The 20,552-nt window shown below is 39.3% G+C and overlaps 1 protein-coding gene across 1 annotated transcript in view; it reads left to right on the forward strand.

Annotated features, from left to right (window-relative positions):
• The window catches only part of NEO1 (neogenin 1), a 147,676-nt gene extending 127,328 nt beyond the window's left edge, over positions 1-20,348 (forward strand). Inside the window, exons 19-28 of the mRNA XM_010571591.1 lie at positions 498-692; positions 1,411-1,443; positions 6,061-6,129; positions 6,963-7,110; positions 8,914-9,152; positions 9,865-9,957; positions 15,551-15,709; positions 17,060-17,314; positions 17,643-17,779; positions 20,265-20,348. Of these exons, the coding sequence (XP_010569893.1) occupies positions 498-692; positions 1,411-1,443; positions 6,061-6,129; positions 6,963-7,110; positions 8,914-9,152; positions 9,865-9,957; positions 15,551-15,709; positions 17,060-17,314; positions 17,643-17,779; positions 20,265-20,348 (1,412 nt within the window). The remainder of the gene's footprint in view (positions 1-497; positions 693-1,410; positions 1,444-6,060; positions 6,130-6,962; positions 7,111-8,913; positions 9,153-9,864; positions 9,958-15,550; positions 15,710-17,059; positions 17,315-17,642; positions 17,780-20,264) is intronic.
• Positions 20,349-20,552: the final 204 nt, after the last annotated feature.

A 20,552-nucleotide genomic window follows, 5' to 3' on the forward strand; every position in this document is an offset into this window, starting at 1 on the left:
TTTATTAAAATAAATTTATATTTTTATATTATAAAATATAAACTTATATATAAATATTATAAACTACTGAACATGTTCTTTAGCTGTGTATGAGATTGTTGTTTTAAGATTAACTATTTTCTATAAATATTAATATTTTGAGGATGTTTTGGTAATAACAGCTTTATGTTATTTTACATTATTTGGTCTATGAACAGGTAAAGAGATGGAAATGAGAAATTTCTCCATATTCAGTGAACAGTGGTCAAAAATAATTTTGATATTTTAAATGACTTTTTTCCTCTTAACATGCACTTTTGAACAGTTTTAAGATGGGAAGGCTGTCTAATAATTGAATGTTTTCTTAGTCTTTGAAAAAGTAAGAATACACTTTCAGAAAACCCATAAACATTTAGCTGTGCAAATATCATTAAAAGTCACTAGAACATTTTCCGTGACATCTTATGACTGTCCTTTTCTTTTACGTATAAAGTTCTTTTGCTTTTTCCTTTGAATAGGATACATCATTTACTACAGTACGGATGTGAATGCTGAAATACATGATTGGGTTATTGAACCCGTTGTGGGAAACAGACTGACCCATCAGATACAAGAATTGACCCTTGATACACCATATTATTTCAAAATTCAGGCCCGCAACTCGAAGGGCATGGGGCCTATGTCTGAGGCAGTTCAGTTCAGAACCCCAAAAGGTAAACTACCGTGTGTATCTAAATATCTTCCTCCTTGTTTTCTGAATTCAGCCTCTGTGAGCATAAGATACAACTAGCCTGAATTTTATATTTAAACTGGAAAAGACAGGAAGACAGTGGAGTTTGACTAGAATGAAATTTTCTGTTGAATTGCTCTTTCCTGTAGTTAATACATATGCAAATGTTGCTCAGCTGTTTGATTAATTGTGTTGTTTCAAAATTACTGGTGGGCACTTAGGTCATCTCGTTATTAATGCTGAGGGTCCATGTCCTAAACGTGCTTTTTTAGAAAACCAGTTTTTAGTTCTGTTAAGATTCTAAGTCTTGTGTGTCACGCTGCTCGTGATGAAATGGTATAAAGCAGCAGGCTCTGGGGTTGGTAGCCAGCGGCACAGCTGCTCGCGGGTGACTCGGATGATAGAATAGCAACTAGTGTGACACAACAGGCTCTTAAATCAAGAACTGCTTGGTGATGGCTAACTAGTGAAATAGTATGAATGCATGGTAGCTTGGAAAAAAGTACTCTAAGGAGAGATGAAAAATAAAAAGTTTTGAGTAGATTTTTTAACAGTACTTTTTCCATGTGAGTATTGGCGGTTAGAAATGAGCGCTCTAGCTAGTCTACTTGTGCTATGTGAAACTTTAAATTCTGTCTCTCGCTCCTTCAAGCCTTGTGATCTTTCTCTTGTTTTTTCCTTCCCTGTGCTTGTCCCACTAGCTGAATCCTCAGATAAAATGCCTAATGATCAAGGTAAATGAATAGCCATGCTTTCTCTTTTATTCCATCCTTCACACATTTCGTTTTTCCTGTCAATGTGCGGTTGCGTTTCTTAAATAAAACAAACATCTGCTGCTCTAACTGTAAATGAGCAAGTTCCTGTTGTGCTTTTAATAGTGGAAGAACTGGAAGTCTCATTTGTGGTTTGGGTGTTAGGAATAGAAGGTGATCTCTGTAGTCAGATGTCACGTGAAGGGACAAGCGGGTTGTGCCAGAGCTGAATCATTCTGTCAACATGAATTTGGATTAAGTGATACTCCAGCCAGCCTCTGACCATTGATGCAAGATCCTCAGTACATAGAGGTGGAAGATCAAACAGTTATCTAATTAGCACAAGTGCTGTTTTGTGAGCTCTACATCTATAATTATTTTCATAATAAAGGAAAGTATGCCTGCTCTAGAAAGCTTTTTTGCAAGAGATTCTGCTTGTCAGCTCATTTAGACTCCAGACTCTCCTGAAGAGCACAGCATTAGCTACTAAAAGCCTTAAGGTTTTAAAATGCTAGCCTGAAAAATGGTAGCTTTGAGTTTACTACATTGAATTATAAGGTGAATGTCCCAGGGCTGTTTTTGCTTTCTTCCAAATAACCTACAAGCCAAATAAAAAGAGGAAGAATTAGTCTAAAGGGATGAGTTTAAAAGGACATTGGCAAGCAGCTTAGACATACAATTAAACAGCTCCTAAAGGGGTTGAGAATGAGCTTTTTTTTTTACTTGCTTTTCAACTTGTTACTTAGAAGTAATTTATTAAATATGCTTTTACCTTCTGTGTACCAAATAATGCTGATACTAGACAGTTATGGAGTAAATTCATATCCAGACTTGTGTAACAGAGATGCTAGCTGAGATTCAGGCTTGTCTATGGGGAAGCAGATGCTCACCATGTCATCATTAGTGCTCAATTGCAAGTGGAAGGGAATAGGAGAAAATTAAAAAGTTTTATGTAAAAGTTGCTGTTTTCTGTTCTGCACTATTCTAACCTCATTGCAGCAGATAACTAAACCTTCTCATCTGTTGTTATCATCCTAAAGTAACATATTCTTTTAGTAACAGTTTGATTAATTTTTATTAAATTATGTAATTTATGAATCCTGAAACCCTACATAAAAGCCAAGAGAGTTTTGGTTCAGAATTCCTGTAAGAACACTTGGAGATTACAAATCATGGCAGCGGGCTAAATGTAGCAAAGGAGAAGATGAGCTGAAGAGCAGAAAAGCCTGCTCTGTGACAGTATCACTGGATTGCGGAATTGTGTCTTTCAGGAAATAGTAAGCAAGTTATTCAAGACTGGGAAGGACCAAAACTACAATGGGATTGACTCTCTGGCCTTAGTGGTTCTCTCTTCTTGTCTCTCCCCTACTTTAATGTTTTTCTTCTGTATTAAGCACACTGTATTATTGTTCTTCCACACACTTCTATAGCACAGAGCTTGTGTTAAAAGTTAGTGGCTGTTGCCATCAGGCTTCAAGGAGTTGCACTGGCCTAGTACAAAAGCAAAGGTTAAGGTATCTAATCCTAGTAAAACTGTCCTAAAGTAACACAAAGTTAAAATCTGTTGTCTGGCTGCAGATACCTAATGGGCAACACGGAGATTGACAAGATTACATGAAACTGGTTTCGGGGTTTGGTTGGTTTTTTTTTTAAATGTTATCTTAAACTGTTCCTTAATGTAGAAGGAAATGGAAAACCTCAACAACAAGCTTTGTAAGATTCTGGAAAAAGGCTGGTGTCCATACAGATGATGCAGCATGTGCATATGCTTGTTCAGAGCGTATCATGTAGAAGCAAGGCTTATGCTCCCTGTTGTGGTGGTGACTAGCTGCTTCCGAGAGAGGTGATGAGTTACAGTCCTTACGCACGCATGAACTGCAGAGAAGAGTCAGGTCATCTTTCAGGTTGCACTGCATAAGAGATGAGCTCCCCAGAACTGAAAGGCTAAACTACTGATCCCTGGTTTCAGGAATTAGATACTGAGAAGCATCTTGGTTAGGTACCTAAATTCCATCGTATTTTGAAAACTGGACTTTGTAGTTACCTGTGCATTTTTGGAAACGTGTAGACACTTGGCACCATGCAGTCGGTGCCAGTATTAGGCGTCCCTGAGCTGCCACGCTCTATGAGGATCGTGCACAGGTAGTTATTCCCAAGGACGTCTACACCCTTTGGAAACACGACTGCTTGCCAGAATACTGCTTTTTCCATATCGCTGCCTTCCAATGTTTTTATTGTCTAAATATGGTTTATATACTTTGTCACACATATGCACATGTTTGGGGGGTATATAAAATCTGCAGTTGGCTGTGTGAGTATATACATTGTTCAGGGAGTGCAGACCCCATGACAAACTGCACCAGCTCAGTGTGTTACACCCACATGTACCACATGATCCCTGATGGTCTGCACCAGTGACTTTGTATATCTTATTATCTACTCCATTATTTTATGTCATCTGTTAACTTCAGTAGCAATTATTTTAATTTTCTTTCACGGTGTCATTAAGGATATTGAATTACACTTGGCCAAGCACAGGTCTTTGCAGAACTCATTAGAAATATCCCTCGTGAATAATGTTTCTGCAATTATAATTCTTATTCTTATCAGTTAATTAGTTGTTAATCATGTTAATATGTGCCACATTGCTTTTTTATTATGCTATTTTTAACAAAGCATTGTACAGTACACAGTATAGTATGTCTGCATAGTTACTGTTACCAACCAAATTTATAGTCTGACATCTAGTTTGTTTGAAAATACCTGTTTTCAATAAAACAGAAAGATGGGCATAAAATATGCCACCATCTCCTATCTGTCACCTTTTCCATGATCTTGCCTATGTTAAGGCTCTGGCTGCTGCACTAAAAAGGCATAGGGTGTCTGTTTGTCCTTTTAAAATATTGTCAGTTATTTTTATTCCCCCCCTTCTCCCGCAGCTTCTCTGGTGCTCCAACATATCTTCAGCACCAGGTTCCGTGATTCAAAGAGTTCATCTAGGGTTTTTTTTACTTCTTCTCAGTGCACGTTATCTGGTCATGCAGTTGTCAATATATTAAATACAAGCTGTTTAAAATTCTGTTAAATTATTTAATTGCTGCTGCAAAATTATTAGTCCAGTACTTCAAAAAGAGAACACATTTTCACTGAATGCAGTGTCCTTTCTAGACTGGCAGGTGCAGTATGTCCTTTTCATTATAGATTTGTCCTGCAATACAGCTTTCCCGTTATTTTAGACTACATCTAACTCCTCACAGCATAGATCTAACGTTCCTTCTTATTATCCTTCTCAGGGCTTAATCAGTATTCTTGCTGGTATCTTTTGCTGTTTTTACCAATTGTCTTTACTTCACAGTGACTAATTTACAGGCTTTGACTTTAGGTTCACAATTTCCATTTGTTAGACATCCTTTAACACTTAGTACTTCTTGGTTAGAGTGGATTTTTAACTGAGAAAATCCTTCTCCTGATTGTGGAACTGCTGCATTTGCAGACTCTTGGTTTTTTGTGGTTTTGGCTTTTTGTGCATAACAGTGTAAAAATGTGCAAAGTATTATGGATTCCTATAGCAAGAGGGATGTTGTTCTTTGCATCTTGCCGTATGTTTCCCCTACTACATTATTTTTATCATTCATGGTAATTTTGCATTAGTGCATTTTAATGAAAACACAGAAGTGAAAACCAGGGGTTTGTATATCTTTATGTGCGGGAAGAATTCTGCTAACTCAGGAGAGGTCTTAACATTGGAGGTGAACTTGTGACTTTATGTGTCTTGCTGTGGCAGCAAGTGATCTAAAGTAGACTTGAATTACGCAAGGGGAAGTACTTGTTGGAGTAAAAAGAGGACAGCATTTCAGTTGGTAGGTCAGCTCTTGCATTAGCACCTAGGAGCCTGCTAGCAGAAGCTAAGGTTCAGGAGGGGCTGTGTAATGTGCCTCAGTTTGTTCAATTGAGGTACAGATGTATTTACTTCCATTGTCAGCCTTATAAGCATAAAGCTTTGAAACTAATTTGTTTTTCCAGGTTTTACCAAAACTGTTTTTGTGATACTTCATTCCCGCTTCTGGTAAAGGTGAAACAAACAGAAAAGAATGGGGAGAAGTTGAAAGCAAGTTTTTATGGATAGGCAGGAACTGTGCTTTTGATCCTCCACTTATTTCCAGTCTTCCACAGTTACTGTAATTAGGTATTAGGAAAAGAAACCTGTATAATTATTGTTTCAAGATGATTAACTGTGTGTACAAGTGTGGCAAAGCCATTTGCCTCAGTGTGTACCTGTGTATTACTGCAAATAATTTTTATTATATTTTTTTAAATGAATACTAGTAGAGGCTCCTAAACTTACTTAAGAAAATAGTAATGCAGGAAACTAATTATTAAATAGCTCTTTTGAAGAAGTGGTTCTCTTCTTGGAGAAACACAGTTGCTGTTGAAAGCCAAATCATGTTGTAGGGGAGAGAAAAGGAGGAAAAAAAAAGATGCTCACAGTGGTTCAGACAAGGTCTGAAAGAGCTACCTTAGTAATGCTAAAGTGTGTGTTTATGTGTACGTGTGTGTATATATATGTGTATAAAATTACCACATATACAACGTTTTTAGCTTCAGGATCTGCAGGGAAAGGAAGCCGCCCAGTGGACGTAGGACCAGATTACAAACCACCACTTGGTGGTAAGTGTTGTTATGAAGCTTTTCAATTTAAATGCAGTGTCTTTTGGTCTTTCACTGAGTGGTGCTATATCCTACTGAAAATACTGATTACATCTGTTCCAGTAACTTTTTCTCTTTATGATGATAGTTGTTCCTGCTCAAGACATTGTATTGTACTTCTGTGATTAGTGTTCTTGCCTGCTGTGTGGGGTATATGGAAAAAATAGCATCACGTGCATTTACATTTCAGTCTTGATAAGCAGATCTTGTTCCTGGTTTGGTTTTAAATTGCTGCTATAGTGCACAAGTGTAAAATTAATTGAATAAGAACACATTAGGAAGGGAAAAAAAATCATCTTAACTCCTTCTCCTTATTAGCAGTGTGCATTGCGGAAGCCTTGCCCTAAGGTAACACTCATTAGTGTTATGTAAAATGTGTTTCTTTCAGAGGAAAGTGACCACTGTAGAGTACTGATACCAATTCATGTGATTATTGGGTCCAAGGGGATGCCTGTAGTGCTATAGTTTTAGCAAGGTTCCACGTTAACTCTCCTTAGACTGTAAACTACTGAATTTTTTTACAATAACTATTTGAGTTGGGTGAACATAAATTTTTATAAACTGTTAGTTGGAAATGGATCTGTAAAGCATCTTACAGATTTAATTGTACAGAAGCACAATTGGCAAATGACAAAAAAATAATCAAGCACTTCACTTGAAATCCTAGCAGACAAACCATCTTTCTCATTCTGCTAATCTGCATGATTCTAGAAGTCTTTGGGCACTGCTTGCTTTTGATTGGGATTTTTTCTATATAACAAATAACCCCTTTCTGCCATCTCAAACTCTTACAGGCAGTAACAGTCCCCATGGAAGTCCTACTTCTCCCTTGGACAGCAACATGCTCCTTGTAATCATAGTATCTGTTGGAGTGATCACCATTGTGATAGTGGTGATAGTCGCCGTCTTCTGCACCCGTCGTACAACTTCTCACCAAAAAAAGTAAGATGTCTGGGTGGCACTTTGCCCTGTCTACCTTTCTCACATAATTCTATTATTTAATCTTTTCTTTATGACGCTTTCTTTTAAGTCTTGCGGGCTCTAGAAATTCTGTTCTGACAGTAGATCAGTAATGGAGTTTGAATTCTTGTGTTCAGAAGATAACATGCATCAATGCAGCTAAGCTATTATGCATGTGATGATGATGATGATAATGATGTTTTTCCTGATGAGTGTTTCAGAGTTTACAAACCATCAACAGTTTACAGGCAAATTGGGGCAATGCTTTCATGCATACCTGCACTTGCCCCTCTCTGAGGAGAAATTATTGTTTAAAATATTGTTTCCAAACTTGAGCCAATGCATCTGTTTAGAGCTGTGAGAGCTCAACAGCTCAGGCAGATGTTCGCTTCTGCTCTTAGCATGTAGCTGTGTGGAATAGCTTTACAAGCTGTGCATGATAATATCCAACCTGTAGATAGCTTACTGGAGTGGAATCTGAATCTGGTGCTGGACTCCTTAGAAAAGTGCTCCAAAATCCTAAATATAGGTGCACATCTGAATTCTTCCCTCAGAGCATCTGAATTAAGACTACAGCAGTGATGCTTCCGTTTATAGGCTCCTGAAGGTTGTTCCTGCATGTTCTTTGAAAGAACTGAACAGAGCTGAAAGCTTTTTTGGGGGTTTGAAAAGACTCTGTTATGCAAAATAGAGTTTTAAGAAAGTGATTAAAAGCCAGGCTTGGAAGATAATCTCCACTTGCTTTGCTGAAGCTGAACCGTCCTGCAAAAATACAAGTTCTTCAGGAGAGGAGAGCAAGGATACATAAGTGATGGTCTAGCAACTGGGGGATGTGCTTGGGAGAGGGCAAAATTCATGGGCCTGTGCCCAAGAGATGTATTTTATTTCCAAAGAGCAGAAATAACCCTGTGAAATCTTGCCTTTGTTTTCCCAGTTTCTAAATCCCACCTCTCTTACATGCAGCAACCTACAACCAGTGAATAACCTTCTGACCTATGTTACTCGTTCAATGACAGTCCTCAAAGCAGGATGCCGGGAGCACACCTGGCTGCAGATCACCTACATGAGAGACTCTGTTCATTGATATTTTCAAAATTGTATTTAGTCATATCTTAGCCATTTCTAGGAAAAGTGCTACCCAGAAGGGACACCTTCCTCCATCATTGCCAGGGTCCAAAGTGGGGAGTGTGTGTGGAGGGCAGTGCTGGAACTCTACATTTTCCTTTTCCAAAATTCTGTCGTGTCAAATGCCTGCCTCAAAATCAGTTTGCTGCTGCTATTCAACAGCAATGAAAAAGCACATCAGTTAGATGTGTCTAACCTGAGCAGTGGTAAAATGAAAGTTCTTGTCATTAATCTTTAGAGTTGACTGTCCTATTGGGTTAATTGGCTATTTGCACACTCCTTCTATAGCTCTTTTTTGAGATTGTTTGTAAGCCCTGGAGTATGGGCACAACATGATGTACATACACTTCATGTTTAGAATATACTCTTAATAACCATAAGTACTGGAAACTTAATTTTTGTTAATGAAAGCTTAGACTGTAGAGCACAGTTCTGCAGCATGTGGTAGCATTTGAGACAAATTTCATGGCATCAGAGTTGCAGAATATGCTTTGAGATGTCAGATGTGGTCATATGTAAAATTCAAAGCTTCCTGCCCAGTGGGTAGCTTTTGCTGAGCTGGATACAAGATCTGAAGGAAATCTGAGTGAAAATTTGCCTTTTTCAGCAAGTGAAAGGAAGCCTACATCTAAGAACATTTAATTTGTTTTCCTTCACAAGGAAACGAGCTGCCTGCAAATCAGTGAATGGGTCCCATAAGTACAAAGGAAACTCCAAAGATGTCAAGCCTCCTGACCTTTGGATCCATCATGAAAGACTGGAGCTAAAACCCATTGATAAATCTCCAGATCCCAATCCAATCATGACGGATACCCCAATCCCTCGCAACTCCCAAGACATCACCCCAGTTGATAATTCCATGGACAGCAATATCCATCAAAGGCGGAATTCCTACAGAGGTGAGCTATCAATGAGTACTTTGACCGTGATGTTTAAAATGAAGTACATTTTACTTCAGCTGGTGAAATCACTTTATTGACGTATTATTCAGTTACTCTTATTTTTTTGTTGTTCTTATTTTCCAAGTAATGAATTGGTTTGTGCCTAGTTTTTAAGACACTCTGAAAAGGATGGATCGTATGTTCTAGTGAGAAAATTGAGTGCCCAAGAGTTAAATCATGAATTTCCCTTGGTAAATACTGATTAGTAATCAGAAGCTCATCTAACAAGTGTTTCATATTAAACTGTTCAGAAATGTGTGAGATGTTTTTTCAGCAGTCAAACACACAATCAGGTTTTGGTGCTTTAACCGGCTACTGCTAAGCTCTTGAGGTGTGGGTGAGTTTTCACTTAGTGAGCGGCTAACTTCTTAATCCAGCATGTCTTACCCATATGTGTGACTCTGTACCGGCACTCATTGCGCAGAGCTGCACTGCCAGAGGTTTGTGTTTGCATTGTGGCCTGGAGAGTTTCTCCAGTGCCCAATAATCTTTACCCTAACTGTCCTCTTTTCCACCTTCTAGTGAAAGAACTGGTTTTATCAATTATGAGTCACAGAACTGCTTACAAACAGGACAGCCCAGAAATAGAGAGGAGGATTGAAAGCATCTGGTATGGTATCACAGAAGTCTTGCTGCAATGGTGAATAACCTTCAGTATTTTTTCCTTCAGGGCATGAGTCGGAGGACAGCATGTCCACACTGGCGGGAAGAAGGGGGATGAGGCCCAAGATGATGATGCCTTTTGATTCTCAACCGCCTCAGCGTAAGTCAACAGCCGGCCTACCAGCTGGCTTGAAATGGGGAGCACCCAAACAAGCCATGTTGATACTGTATGCAGGGGCACACACGCTCACATACTGCCTTCCTACTTACTTGTCCTAAGTAATTCTGTCGTATCTGCAGTGGAAACAGTTCAAAAAGGCATCCTGAATCCCTTATGGTGAAGGCAGAGTTAGATCAAGTTAAAAGGAAAAACTGAATAGCTGTATTTGAGCGAGCAGGAGGCATGCTGCCAAAGTGGGCAAGAGTTAGGAATCTGTCAAACAGTCTGTCCCAGTCTCCAGCAGTGGCAACTGCAGGTGCTTTTTAGGGAGAGCCTGTGAGCCTGGCTGCTTTTTACAGTCCATTCCCTTTGTACTCTGCCAGTATCCAGCTGTTACATAGGAACTGGTAGAGTTGGTAAATCTCTGTCAGGTTCTTCTCCACTGTTAGTTCTCTCCTCTCCAGACCAAACAGTCACAGCCTTTTTAGCCTCCTCTCACGAGGCAGCTACTCCATCCCCTTTATCACTTTAAGTACCATTCTCAGAACCTTCTCTAACTTCACTACATGCTTCTTGAGTTTCAGAGAGGCCAGAGCTGCACACAGTACCACCAAGGTCTTACAGAGCAGGAAATAGTGCCCTCTGCCTTGTTCTCAATACCTTCCTTGCTGAATGAGCTACTACATTCTGTTGGCTTTTTTGGCTGCCATTGCATATTGAGCAAACGGTATCAGAGATGTCAACCATATCTCCAAAAACTCTTTTCTGAATTGTAACTGCCAGCTCTGAGTTCAGCATCATATAGGTACTGTTTGGATTATTTTTCCCTCAGTGTATTACTGTATATTGAAGCGACGCTAAAGTTTACCTGCCATCTCTTTGCCTGCTTGCTCAGTCTTGTGAGGTGCTTCTGGAGTTCCTTGCCATCAGAACAGTATTTGACTAGCCTAAAGATCTTAATATTATTGACAAACTTAATGATTTCTCTGATTGCTTCTGTGTCTGGGTCACTGAGAAAGATAATTGATTAAAACTAGTCCTAGCACTGTTACCTGGGGAATCTCCTGCTTATTCTCCTCTGTCTTGAAAATTGGTCATCACACCCCTCCCTTGGCTTCGTATCTGTAACCAGCTTTCAGTCCATAAAAGTGCTTTCCCTCAGCAGCAACTTAGTGTTTTAACTTCAGAGTGGAGCCTGTCATAGTCTTTTTGAAAATGTAGCTGTTATTATATTCGCTGGTTCCCTTTATTGATATATTTACTGTCTTGAAACTCTGAGGCTACTGAAGCAGGTTTTACTTTTACATGAGTCATGCTTACTCTTTTCTAAATGACCATGTTTACCCATATCTGCAGTGCTCTTACTTTTATACTGAAATATTAAACATAACTGCTGTCCCCACTGCATGGACAGCTATTTGTGAAGCAGTTCTTGACCAGCTGCAGTTTACAGTCCACCCTCCTACAGCAAAACAAAATCGGTATGGATTTATGCTAAACTGTGATAGTGGCTCAGGAGCAGCCTCAGAAACAACTCAGCTGCTCATCCAGTAGGAGAGAATTAAAGAGCTGGGGCAATAGGTCATGTCTTGGTGCAAGACATCTCCACTTGTGAGCTAGTCCCCTGATTTACTGAGCAGAAGAAATGGCTCTGAAGGAGTAACAGTGCTCATCTTTTGAAAAGGATACCAAAAGCCTGCAATATGTACAGTAGCTTTGCTCTGCAATGTGTCTATTATACAAATCCATTAGAACACGGATAGACTATTGATAGAGGGGGAGGTTTTGCGAGTCTGGCAGAACAGACTCTTAAATGAGGAAGATGTCTGGTTTTTATTTCTTATTTGTGTTTCCCTATCAGTTAATGATGATTTGAGAGAAGTGCAGAATTGAAATTTTGTTGAGGCAGTAGAAATATATTTCACTTATTATTATGAAATATTTTAAGAATTAAACAATATATCTAGTTTTCAAATGATGATTCTGAGCTGGAAGGGGACTTAACTAAACCTCTGGACAACTAGACTGAAACCCTGACTTGAGAACACAAGTAAGAAGTATAAAAGTTAACAAGCAGTGACAGAACTGTGAGGCAAAATTACACAGTGCTTATCTGGTCTGAGCTGTAGACTTCCCTGAGCTCTATGTTCATGTTCAACCCTGTAGCCAGGTAATTGTTACCACAACTTCTTGTGTTTTACAGGATGATTTCAGGCCAGTCCATTATGTTTCAAGTTTCTAACTTTTTGCTTTATTTACCTGAAGCAAGTGCTTGATTTTCTTGGTCTCTATGTGCTTTTTCAAGTGTCCTGATGACCTGATCAGCTCAGTTTGTGCGTTTTCAACTGCTACCGTGTTTTACAACCTTTTTACAAGAGTAGTATCTTTTTTTCTTGGTTTTAAAGTAAGTAGTCTGACACTCCTTGTTTTCTTGCAGTTTTACATGTATGAGGAAGGAGTGGAGGATGCAGTTTTACACTAATGATCTTTACTCTGATGAGCTTCTTAAAAGCTTGTCTGCTGTCAAATATGGTTGTCTAACAAGGGACATTGCAGCTATTGGATTCTGATGATTTCCTGTCCCATGCCAGGTGCTAGAACATGATGAATTCAGACTTGTGTGACCCCATAACAAATTCAGACTGCAGTAAGTCTTACCTTGCACTCTTCTAAGTGTTTTTTCTCTAAATGGGATGCAGCATTCAATACACATAGCATAAGATAAACTCATAGAGGAGCCCGTGCTGAAGTGTGCAGAGTGCTCTACAGAAACAGCGTAGCCAAGTACCCCTCATACTATGTTATTCAGTGAGGAAGATACTCAGCAACTTACATGATCAGTCCCACATAGGATGAAAAGATGTACAGTTGACAAAAGTGACACAGTGGTGATACATATTTTAGGGAGGTAGCATATTCCAGTTCTACCTTTTGATTGTATTCAAGCTGATGTGATAATGCTGGCAGATACAGTTGTGGATATGATTTTTCCTTGCAGCACTAAACCCAGCTGTGACATCCCTTTTTGATACCAGTCCTGCTGTGTTCGTTTGGAGAGCCTATCTGTTTTTCCCCTCTTTATTAGATATTGCCTTGCCCAGAAAGAATGAACCAGACACAGACACAGCTGGCTTGGTGTGACAGGTTAGCATGATGCACTAAATGTCAGGAAGGATATTTAAGGTCTTCTGGTGCCCTAGGGCTTGAGATTGTTTTTGTGACTTTGTTTGACTTTTTATCCTGTTTGCAAAAGTTCTAAGGGCTTCCAGCTGTAGGTTTCTATTTTATTGTAAGTGGAAACATTAACATAATGTCTTTAGATATCTTTCTGCAGAAGCTACGCAGAAAGCTGACACTGGTACATGAGGCCCTTTCTCAGCAAGCAACACAGAAGGCAGGACCCATTCAGTGTGTTTCAGTCTGTGCCTGTAGATACCTTCTTATGGCACTTTCCCCCCCACCCCTGTAGCATTCAAATCTAGTTATTTACCTCTTAAATACTATGTTAGGATAATTTAGTATGTTCAGGTTTATTATAATATACAGTAATGGTGTATGCCTAGTTAGTTGCTTCTTTGACAACTAGAACACAAAAATTCTGGAAGGATATTAGGAAGCAAAGGGCTGTTTCTTTCTTAACACACCACATTTCTCTTTATCCAGTTCTTCCTCTCTTTTCCTTGAAATTAAACAGTGCATCATGATCATCATTACTTGGTGGTGGTACAACATACTGCTTCTTGACCTGTAAAGCTGTACATGATTTAGGTCTGATAACTCAGCAAATTATTAGCAAAACCCAGCAGTTTCAGCTGGATGGCTAGGTGGCAGGGCAAACTTTCTGGCTTTTCACTGGATCACGTTTTCCCCACTTGCTTAGCTGATTCTGCTTTGGATAGTGTTTCAGAGCTACTATGATTTTGTGTTCTTCTCCTCATCTCCAAACTTTTAGGAAATGTCTTGAAAGGTGTGTGTGGTTTTTTTTATTATGGTTGCAAAAACATATAGGCAATCTTCTGTACTAACATGCATTATATTTGATAGTGATTGAAATGCTTGCTGAAACACAGGTGTAGACCAGTGGTTTCTACAAATAGAAGTAATTAAAATGTTTATGCCTGTAAAATTTTATGCCTTTAAAATCTTTATGCCTCCTACCTTGCCGACACTTAAGAGAACTGGTGTCTCTGATGACTGTTGCCTTTGCCCAGATTCCTGATTGCCAAGCTTTTGTGGGTTTTTCCTCTGTTTGCCAGTTCCCTGCAAGACAAAGTGGCATTTTAGTCTTGCTTGAAGCTCTTAGCGAGAATATCTGACTTTTGACATCCCCTTGACAGCTGTCTCACAGGACTTAAACCTAGAAGCTACTGATCACTCAGTATTAGAGTTTAGTTACTCTTCATTTACAAGAGATTGATAATGACGTTAGCTTTCTGTTGGCGTAACTCAATGGGAGAGAGAAATTGTTTATTACCAATAGCTGAAAATCTCGTAAGTATATTGCCTCCACTGATCAATTCACATATCCTGTCCTGCTGACAGGCTGTTTTCCAGTAAATTAGGAAGTCAGAGGGTTCAGATTTGTTTAGCCAGCCTCTGAGTTCAAACTGCATGCATCAATGTGATAAGTCTTAACTGAATTCACCATTATAATGATGGATTTCTGCTTCGTGTCATTCCTAGAAAGTAACTTTCACAGGCAGCACAACTGGAGAATTTCCAGAAAAGGTTCAAAAGAAAATAACCAACCACAACCTTTTTTTTTTCTTTATGGTGCTTTATGGTTTTTGTGTTGAGACTCTTTCTTTTAGACAATTTTAAGCAATTCAGTATTGTAGTCTGTTGTAAGAACTATATTCTGCGCATGCTTTTCCTCCCAGCTGGGGAGTAGTGAGAGTTTGTTTTGCTGTTACCACAAAAGGGTGAGGGCAAGGGATGATTTACATGAAGTGTAAAATTCACGTCTCAAACAGGAAAAAGAAAATGGCAAGATAAAAAAAGAGGGGAAAAAAGAAAAACAGGTTTTTGGTTTGAGTGTAATGGAGCAGAGCTTTACTAAGTCCACACAGAGGGAATGCATGGAGCCTTTGGTGTCTTGTCCCACTCTTATCATTTGTCTTGCATTATTTAATTAACCACAGATGCCACGTTTGGTTACAATGTTAAGAAATTCAATGACATCTAGAAATTATTTTGGAATTTAAGCTCATATGTCTCCTGTATTAGGTCCGACATTTATAGCACAGTGTGGAATACATGGAAGTTCTAAAGGGAGCTGAACTTTATTTTTCTCAAGTGTAACAAAAAGCACTTGAAAGATACAGCCAAGAGAGATGTACTTTCTGCACAGGAAAATGGAGAGCTCTGCCTCTTTGGGGGGGTTTGTGTCTTGGCATGGAGGGAGCTAAAGTGCTGCAGCACAGTTGGAAAATTGGTATTGAAACATGTCATCTTGGTGTCATTGTAAATCTGCTGAGCAGCTGGCTCCCCTGTTCAGTGGATTTGTGGGAGAAGGGAGGGGTATGGTGCATTTCAGTACATGTGCATGCTTGTCTGTATGTTAAGCATTTTTCTGTCTTGTATTCATTCACAGCTGTGATTAGTGCTCATCCCATCCATTCACTCGATAACCCTCACCATCATTTCCACTCCGGCAGCCTCGCTTCTCCAACTCGCAGCTATCACCATCACCAGGTCAACCCGTGGCCGATTGGCACATCCATGTCACATTCAGACAGGGCCAATTCCACAGGTGAGATATAAATGATCAGACAGATTTTGCTTGTAATGGAACAATGAGTGAAACATGTGGAAATCAAAGCCTGAAACTTAACTTGGTTGGTCTCCATTGTGTGTTCCATGAGACATAGAATGAGGGGTTTAAGTACAGACAAAATCCTTGATAGGTTGAGTTTCTGTAAGCAGTTTCTTGTGTAGATCTGATATTGATCCTCGAGATACATGATGATGTCCTTGGAAAAGGAGGCTTAGTGTTTTACATACAACTTCAAATAGGAAGATTCCTTATTCTGAAGCCTTCAGCCCTGGAGTCTGAAACATCAGATTAAATCTGATTTGAGCTACATAATATGATAACTTTTTTCCTAATTAGTTGTGTTTAAAACTGAGAAGAAAAAAGCCCAGACTTTGCCACTGAGAGCTGATATTAGTTAATCTCCCTGAAGCACACAGAAAATTGTGGTGATTTCTATGTGGCATTTTTAGGCTTGAAGCACAACCATTTGCAATAGTTTTTGTAATGTCTCCAGTGCTTTGAAAATTCTGAAGCAATAATATTGCTAAATTGCATGTAGGTAACATCTTGAGATGAAGTGAATTCTGAGTTTCTCTAGTTTAAGGTCTACATTTTAATTAAGGTGCCACAACCAACAGCATTGTTTCCTCATGAAAACAGTTCATGAGGCTGCAAATATACAGGCAGACAATATTTTAGAGGCAGAGGTTTCCCTCGTTCTGTTTATACTGCTGAAGCGACAGCTCTCACAATCCAGATCTTTTCCTGCATGTGGCCTGAGTAGGATCATGATGCCCTAAATTCAAGATACCATCTCGTTGTTCTCTTGGATCAGGGTGGAGCCTGCTGCAGACGAACAAATGGAGCCTGTGATTCCATTTTAGCTTTCAGCAAGTAAAGAGATTTCAGGTCTATCTCAGTAAAAAATGTGGCTCTTCTGTATGCACTACAGTGATAATGCTTAAAGTATACCTATTTAAGAAGGCCGATACTGTGAAATACTCAAGAGTAAAATGAGAAAGAAGATTTGTGTTCCATGCTGTTTATCTGAGGTCTTATTACATGTAGCTGTTTCAGTGCAAAACTGTTCATTTGGTATTATGCCTGTGGAATCATTGAGTTCTCAAGCTTATTTTGTTATTAGACAGCCATTGCCCTTCACCTTAAAAACAGGACAGTTACACAGAATTGGTGGTGTTTGCTACAGAGATAGTTAATTTGTGACTTCAATTCTTAGCTTTTTAACAGCAGTCTTGGAAAAGGTGCTTGCAAACACTATGGTTTTGTTTCCATCTGACCACAGAGAACATTGCCGTTAAAGAAAATAAACCACTTTTTTTGTTGTAGAATCTGTTCGAAATACACCTAGCACAGACACCATGCCGGCTTCCTCATCTCAGACGTGTGCTGACCACCAGGATCCTGAAAGCACCACAGGGTCTTACCTGGCTAATGCACAAGAAGAGGATTCAGCTCAGAACCTCCCTACGGCACATGTCCGTCCTTCCCACCCGCTGAAGAGTTTTGCGGTGCCAGCCGTTCCACCAGCTGGTTCCACGTATGACCCTGCATTGCCAAGCACACCATTACTGACTCAGCAAGGTGAGCAGGTGAAAACTGGCAAGACACACTTGCCAAAAAGAGAGAAAGGCAATTTTAAGAAGCAAATGAGAGAAGCTCCTTAAGGGGCAGGGGGGTAGAGTTGGGCATCAAAGGAAATTATGTCAGAGGCTGGATTGAATTTTGTTGGTACAATTTTTCAAGGCCCTTCTCTGTTATCTACATGGATAAACTAGACAAAAATTCAAATTCAGTATTCCATAATACAAACTGTTCATTTTCCTCTAATAGAATCCTTCTTTCAAGAGCTTTCTGGATAGAAAAAAGAAGTAATTAACTGAGGCATAACTATGTAACAATTTATTTTAAGCTCCTAACCATCCAGTTCACTCGGTGAAGACTGCGTCAATTGGGACTTTAGGAAGAACTCGACCTCCTATGCCTGTGGTAGTTCCCAGTGCCCCTGATGTGCAGGAGACCACCAGGATGCTTGAGGACTCTGAAAGCGTAGGTACTCTTACACTGCCAGTGGCTTTCTTTGGCAGTGCTTATCAAACTGTGGTGAATCTCTCTTTATATGATACTTGTAGACTTTAGTAATATCTGCACTGAGACTTTCAAAGGCAGAGGATGATGAAGCTTCTGACTTCCACTAAGTGCCATTGCCTGTTAAGCCATATGAAAAAATATAGTGCAAATACCTTCTACACAAGGCAGTAAACTCAGAGAATAAACATTTAAATAGCAAATACTAGTAGTGCTTTCAAAATCTGAAAATTACTTAAGAGCATACCTTCATCCCCAATTACACAACACTAAACAGATGCAGTGCTTCCATCTATTCCAGTCCACAAAGCCCACTCGGTCAAAAACTGAAAAACCTTTGACAATGTTTTGGCTGAACTGAGGCTATTAGCTGAACATAAGAGTAATGTTCTCTGAGATTTCCTTTCTTGACTCATGGTCAGTGCTTCTGGTTTCTGCTAACCTATCACAATTACAAGAAGAGGAGAGTCAAGACAGATACCATCTATTGCACTAGTCTTTTCATTCTTTACAGTAGGTAGTGCCTAATGAAGCTTTCGTTTATGACTTGGGCTTCTATATGCAGGCTTCCATATTGGAGCTGTAGAAGTGCCCTGCACATGTGTGTTTTGCCTGCTTACCTTGATGTAAAGAGCATCTTTGTTCGCAGAGCTGAAGGCCTGCAGCAGTGCCGTTTGCTCTTCTGTACAGCCTAAGATGTTGTGTTCATGCTCGCTTTGAGATGTCATTTATTTCTGTCTGGTTTGCAAGCATACTGTACCTAGATCCTGTTAAAGTTGTGCACCTGCAGCTTCCTCTGCTGCTGCAGAGCATCCAAAGTGTCATTGCAGATGGAAAATTTAGCGTTAATGCCAAAAGGTTTAAAGCCATCATCCCAAATATATTTTCAGATACTCACATGAAAGTATTGTGACTTCTGGGGAAAAATGCTGTTGGGCTGCTTTGGAAACAGCTTTTAAGAAGTGAGGAAGTTTTGATTGTCAGGCACTGGAAGAGCTGTTTTCCTTTCAGATTGCAAGCCGAGAAGTTACTGTATTAGCTATTGTATTACTGCTACAGGAAATGTTTATTTTGCATTAATTTTTCTTTTTTTTTTTTTTCTTCTTGTTTCCTTATTGTCCTTTCCTTTTGTCACCATCTCTATGCACTGGTCTAGAAACTGTATGCATGCTTGATTTGGTGCACTTTTGCCTTTCTGTCAAGTTGTCACTCCTACTTAATTCTTTTTTTGTTTTGGTTGGTACCAAAAATATTCTCGTTAGTTTATTCATCAGCAAATTTGTAATATTTAAATATAGCCATTAATAAATTTCTTCATTAATAAATTAGTACAATATAAAGTCACCACAGCACACTAAATACTAGTTGAATTATGAGTTTTAAAAATTAGGATTAGGTAGTGATTTGAATTGATTCTGCTTTTTTATGAGAGCCTGTAGGAATGAGTCTGAGTAATTCCAAGTCACTGCTATATTTATGACTGTCAGTAGTCAGCAGATCATATGTTGGACACGGGACAGAGATGACTTTTCTGATACAACCTAGATTGCTTGGTAAACTGGGAAGTGCCTGCTGCATTCATTTCTATTTAAATGAAAGAAAGAAAAGGTTTGTATCTAGAAGCAAAGGAAGTGAGATCACAGTCAAGGTTGAGGGCTCCACTCTGGGAAGGACTTCAGTTTTATGGTACACAATCAGCTGAGCAGTGGCTTTAATATTAGACTTTAGCCAGATGGTCTAATAACAGACCTTAAATATATAGAGGCAGAAACTATCAAACAGGAGTTCTGTTGCTTCTGATTTGGCATTAGCAGAGCTGGTACTGGAATACTGGGTGCAGCCTGGCTTGCCTTCTGTGAAAACAATGTTGAGAGAGTGAAGAGGGTTTGGAGAAATGCTCCAAGAACATAAGGGGTTGAAAACTGCATGGTATTGGGAAAGACTTGGTCAGCTTAGAAAATCTCTCTACGTACCTGCATTGATGTATGAATGATGATAGCTGTTCAATATAGCTGAAGCTAGACATTGAGGCTAAAAACAGTGTGTGATTTTTAGCAAGCGTAATGATTCTCAAAACAGTTCTACTGAAGTGATTCCTTTGACATTTTTTTCCAGTTAAGCTGGGAGGATTTTTATAAAACATCTGCTTTGGTTCAAAGGAAGCTGTTATCTTGCAGCAGGAATTGATAGAAGGAAAACAGATACGATGATCACAGTCTTAAAAATTAGTGAAACTATGAATCGCTATTGCAAAAAGGTCTGCGCTTGAAACAACTCTCTGTTTTAAGTTATTAATTCCTGTAACTTGATAAATCTTCTTCTGCTTATTCCTGTGTCGGGGTCACAATCTATACCAGAATCGCTGACCATTTCTTCTTACTTCTTATTCTGTCCCTCTTTAAAGAGAGCAAGTCACCTTATCAATAACTCTGTACTTCTCCCACAGAATTATGAACCGGATGAGCTGACCAAAGAGATGGCCCACCTGGAAGGACTTATGAAGGACCTTAATGCCATCACTACAGCATGACCACCTTCACCAGGACATGACTCCAACCAGTTTCACAAGTCTTGGGACTCAGCCTTGGAACACAAGGAATTGTACAGAGGAAGAAGAAAAAAAAGAAAAAAAAAAAGAGGAAAAAACAGAAAGAGGGACAGCACATGAGAGCATACACAGAAAGCAAACGAACCAACCAGTGCATTTGTGCTACAGCTGGTCAAAAAGAGATGA

This window comes from Haliaeetus leucocephalus, unplaced genomic scaffold, assembly GCF_000737465.1.
Source record: "Haliaeetus leucocephalus isolate CR32 unplaced genomic scaffold, Haliaeetus_leucocephalus-4.0 Scaffold339, whole genome shotgun sequence".
In the NCBI taxonomy this organism is placed as follows: domain Eukaryota; kingdom Metazoa; phylum Chordata; class Aves; order Accipitriformes; family Accipitridae; genus Haliaeetus; species Haliaeetus leucocephalus.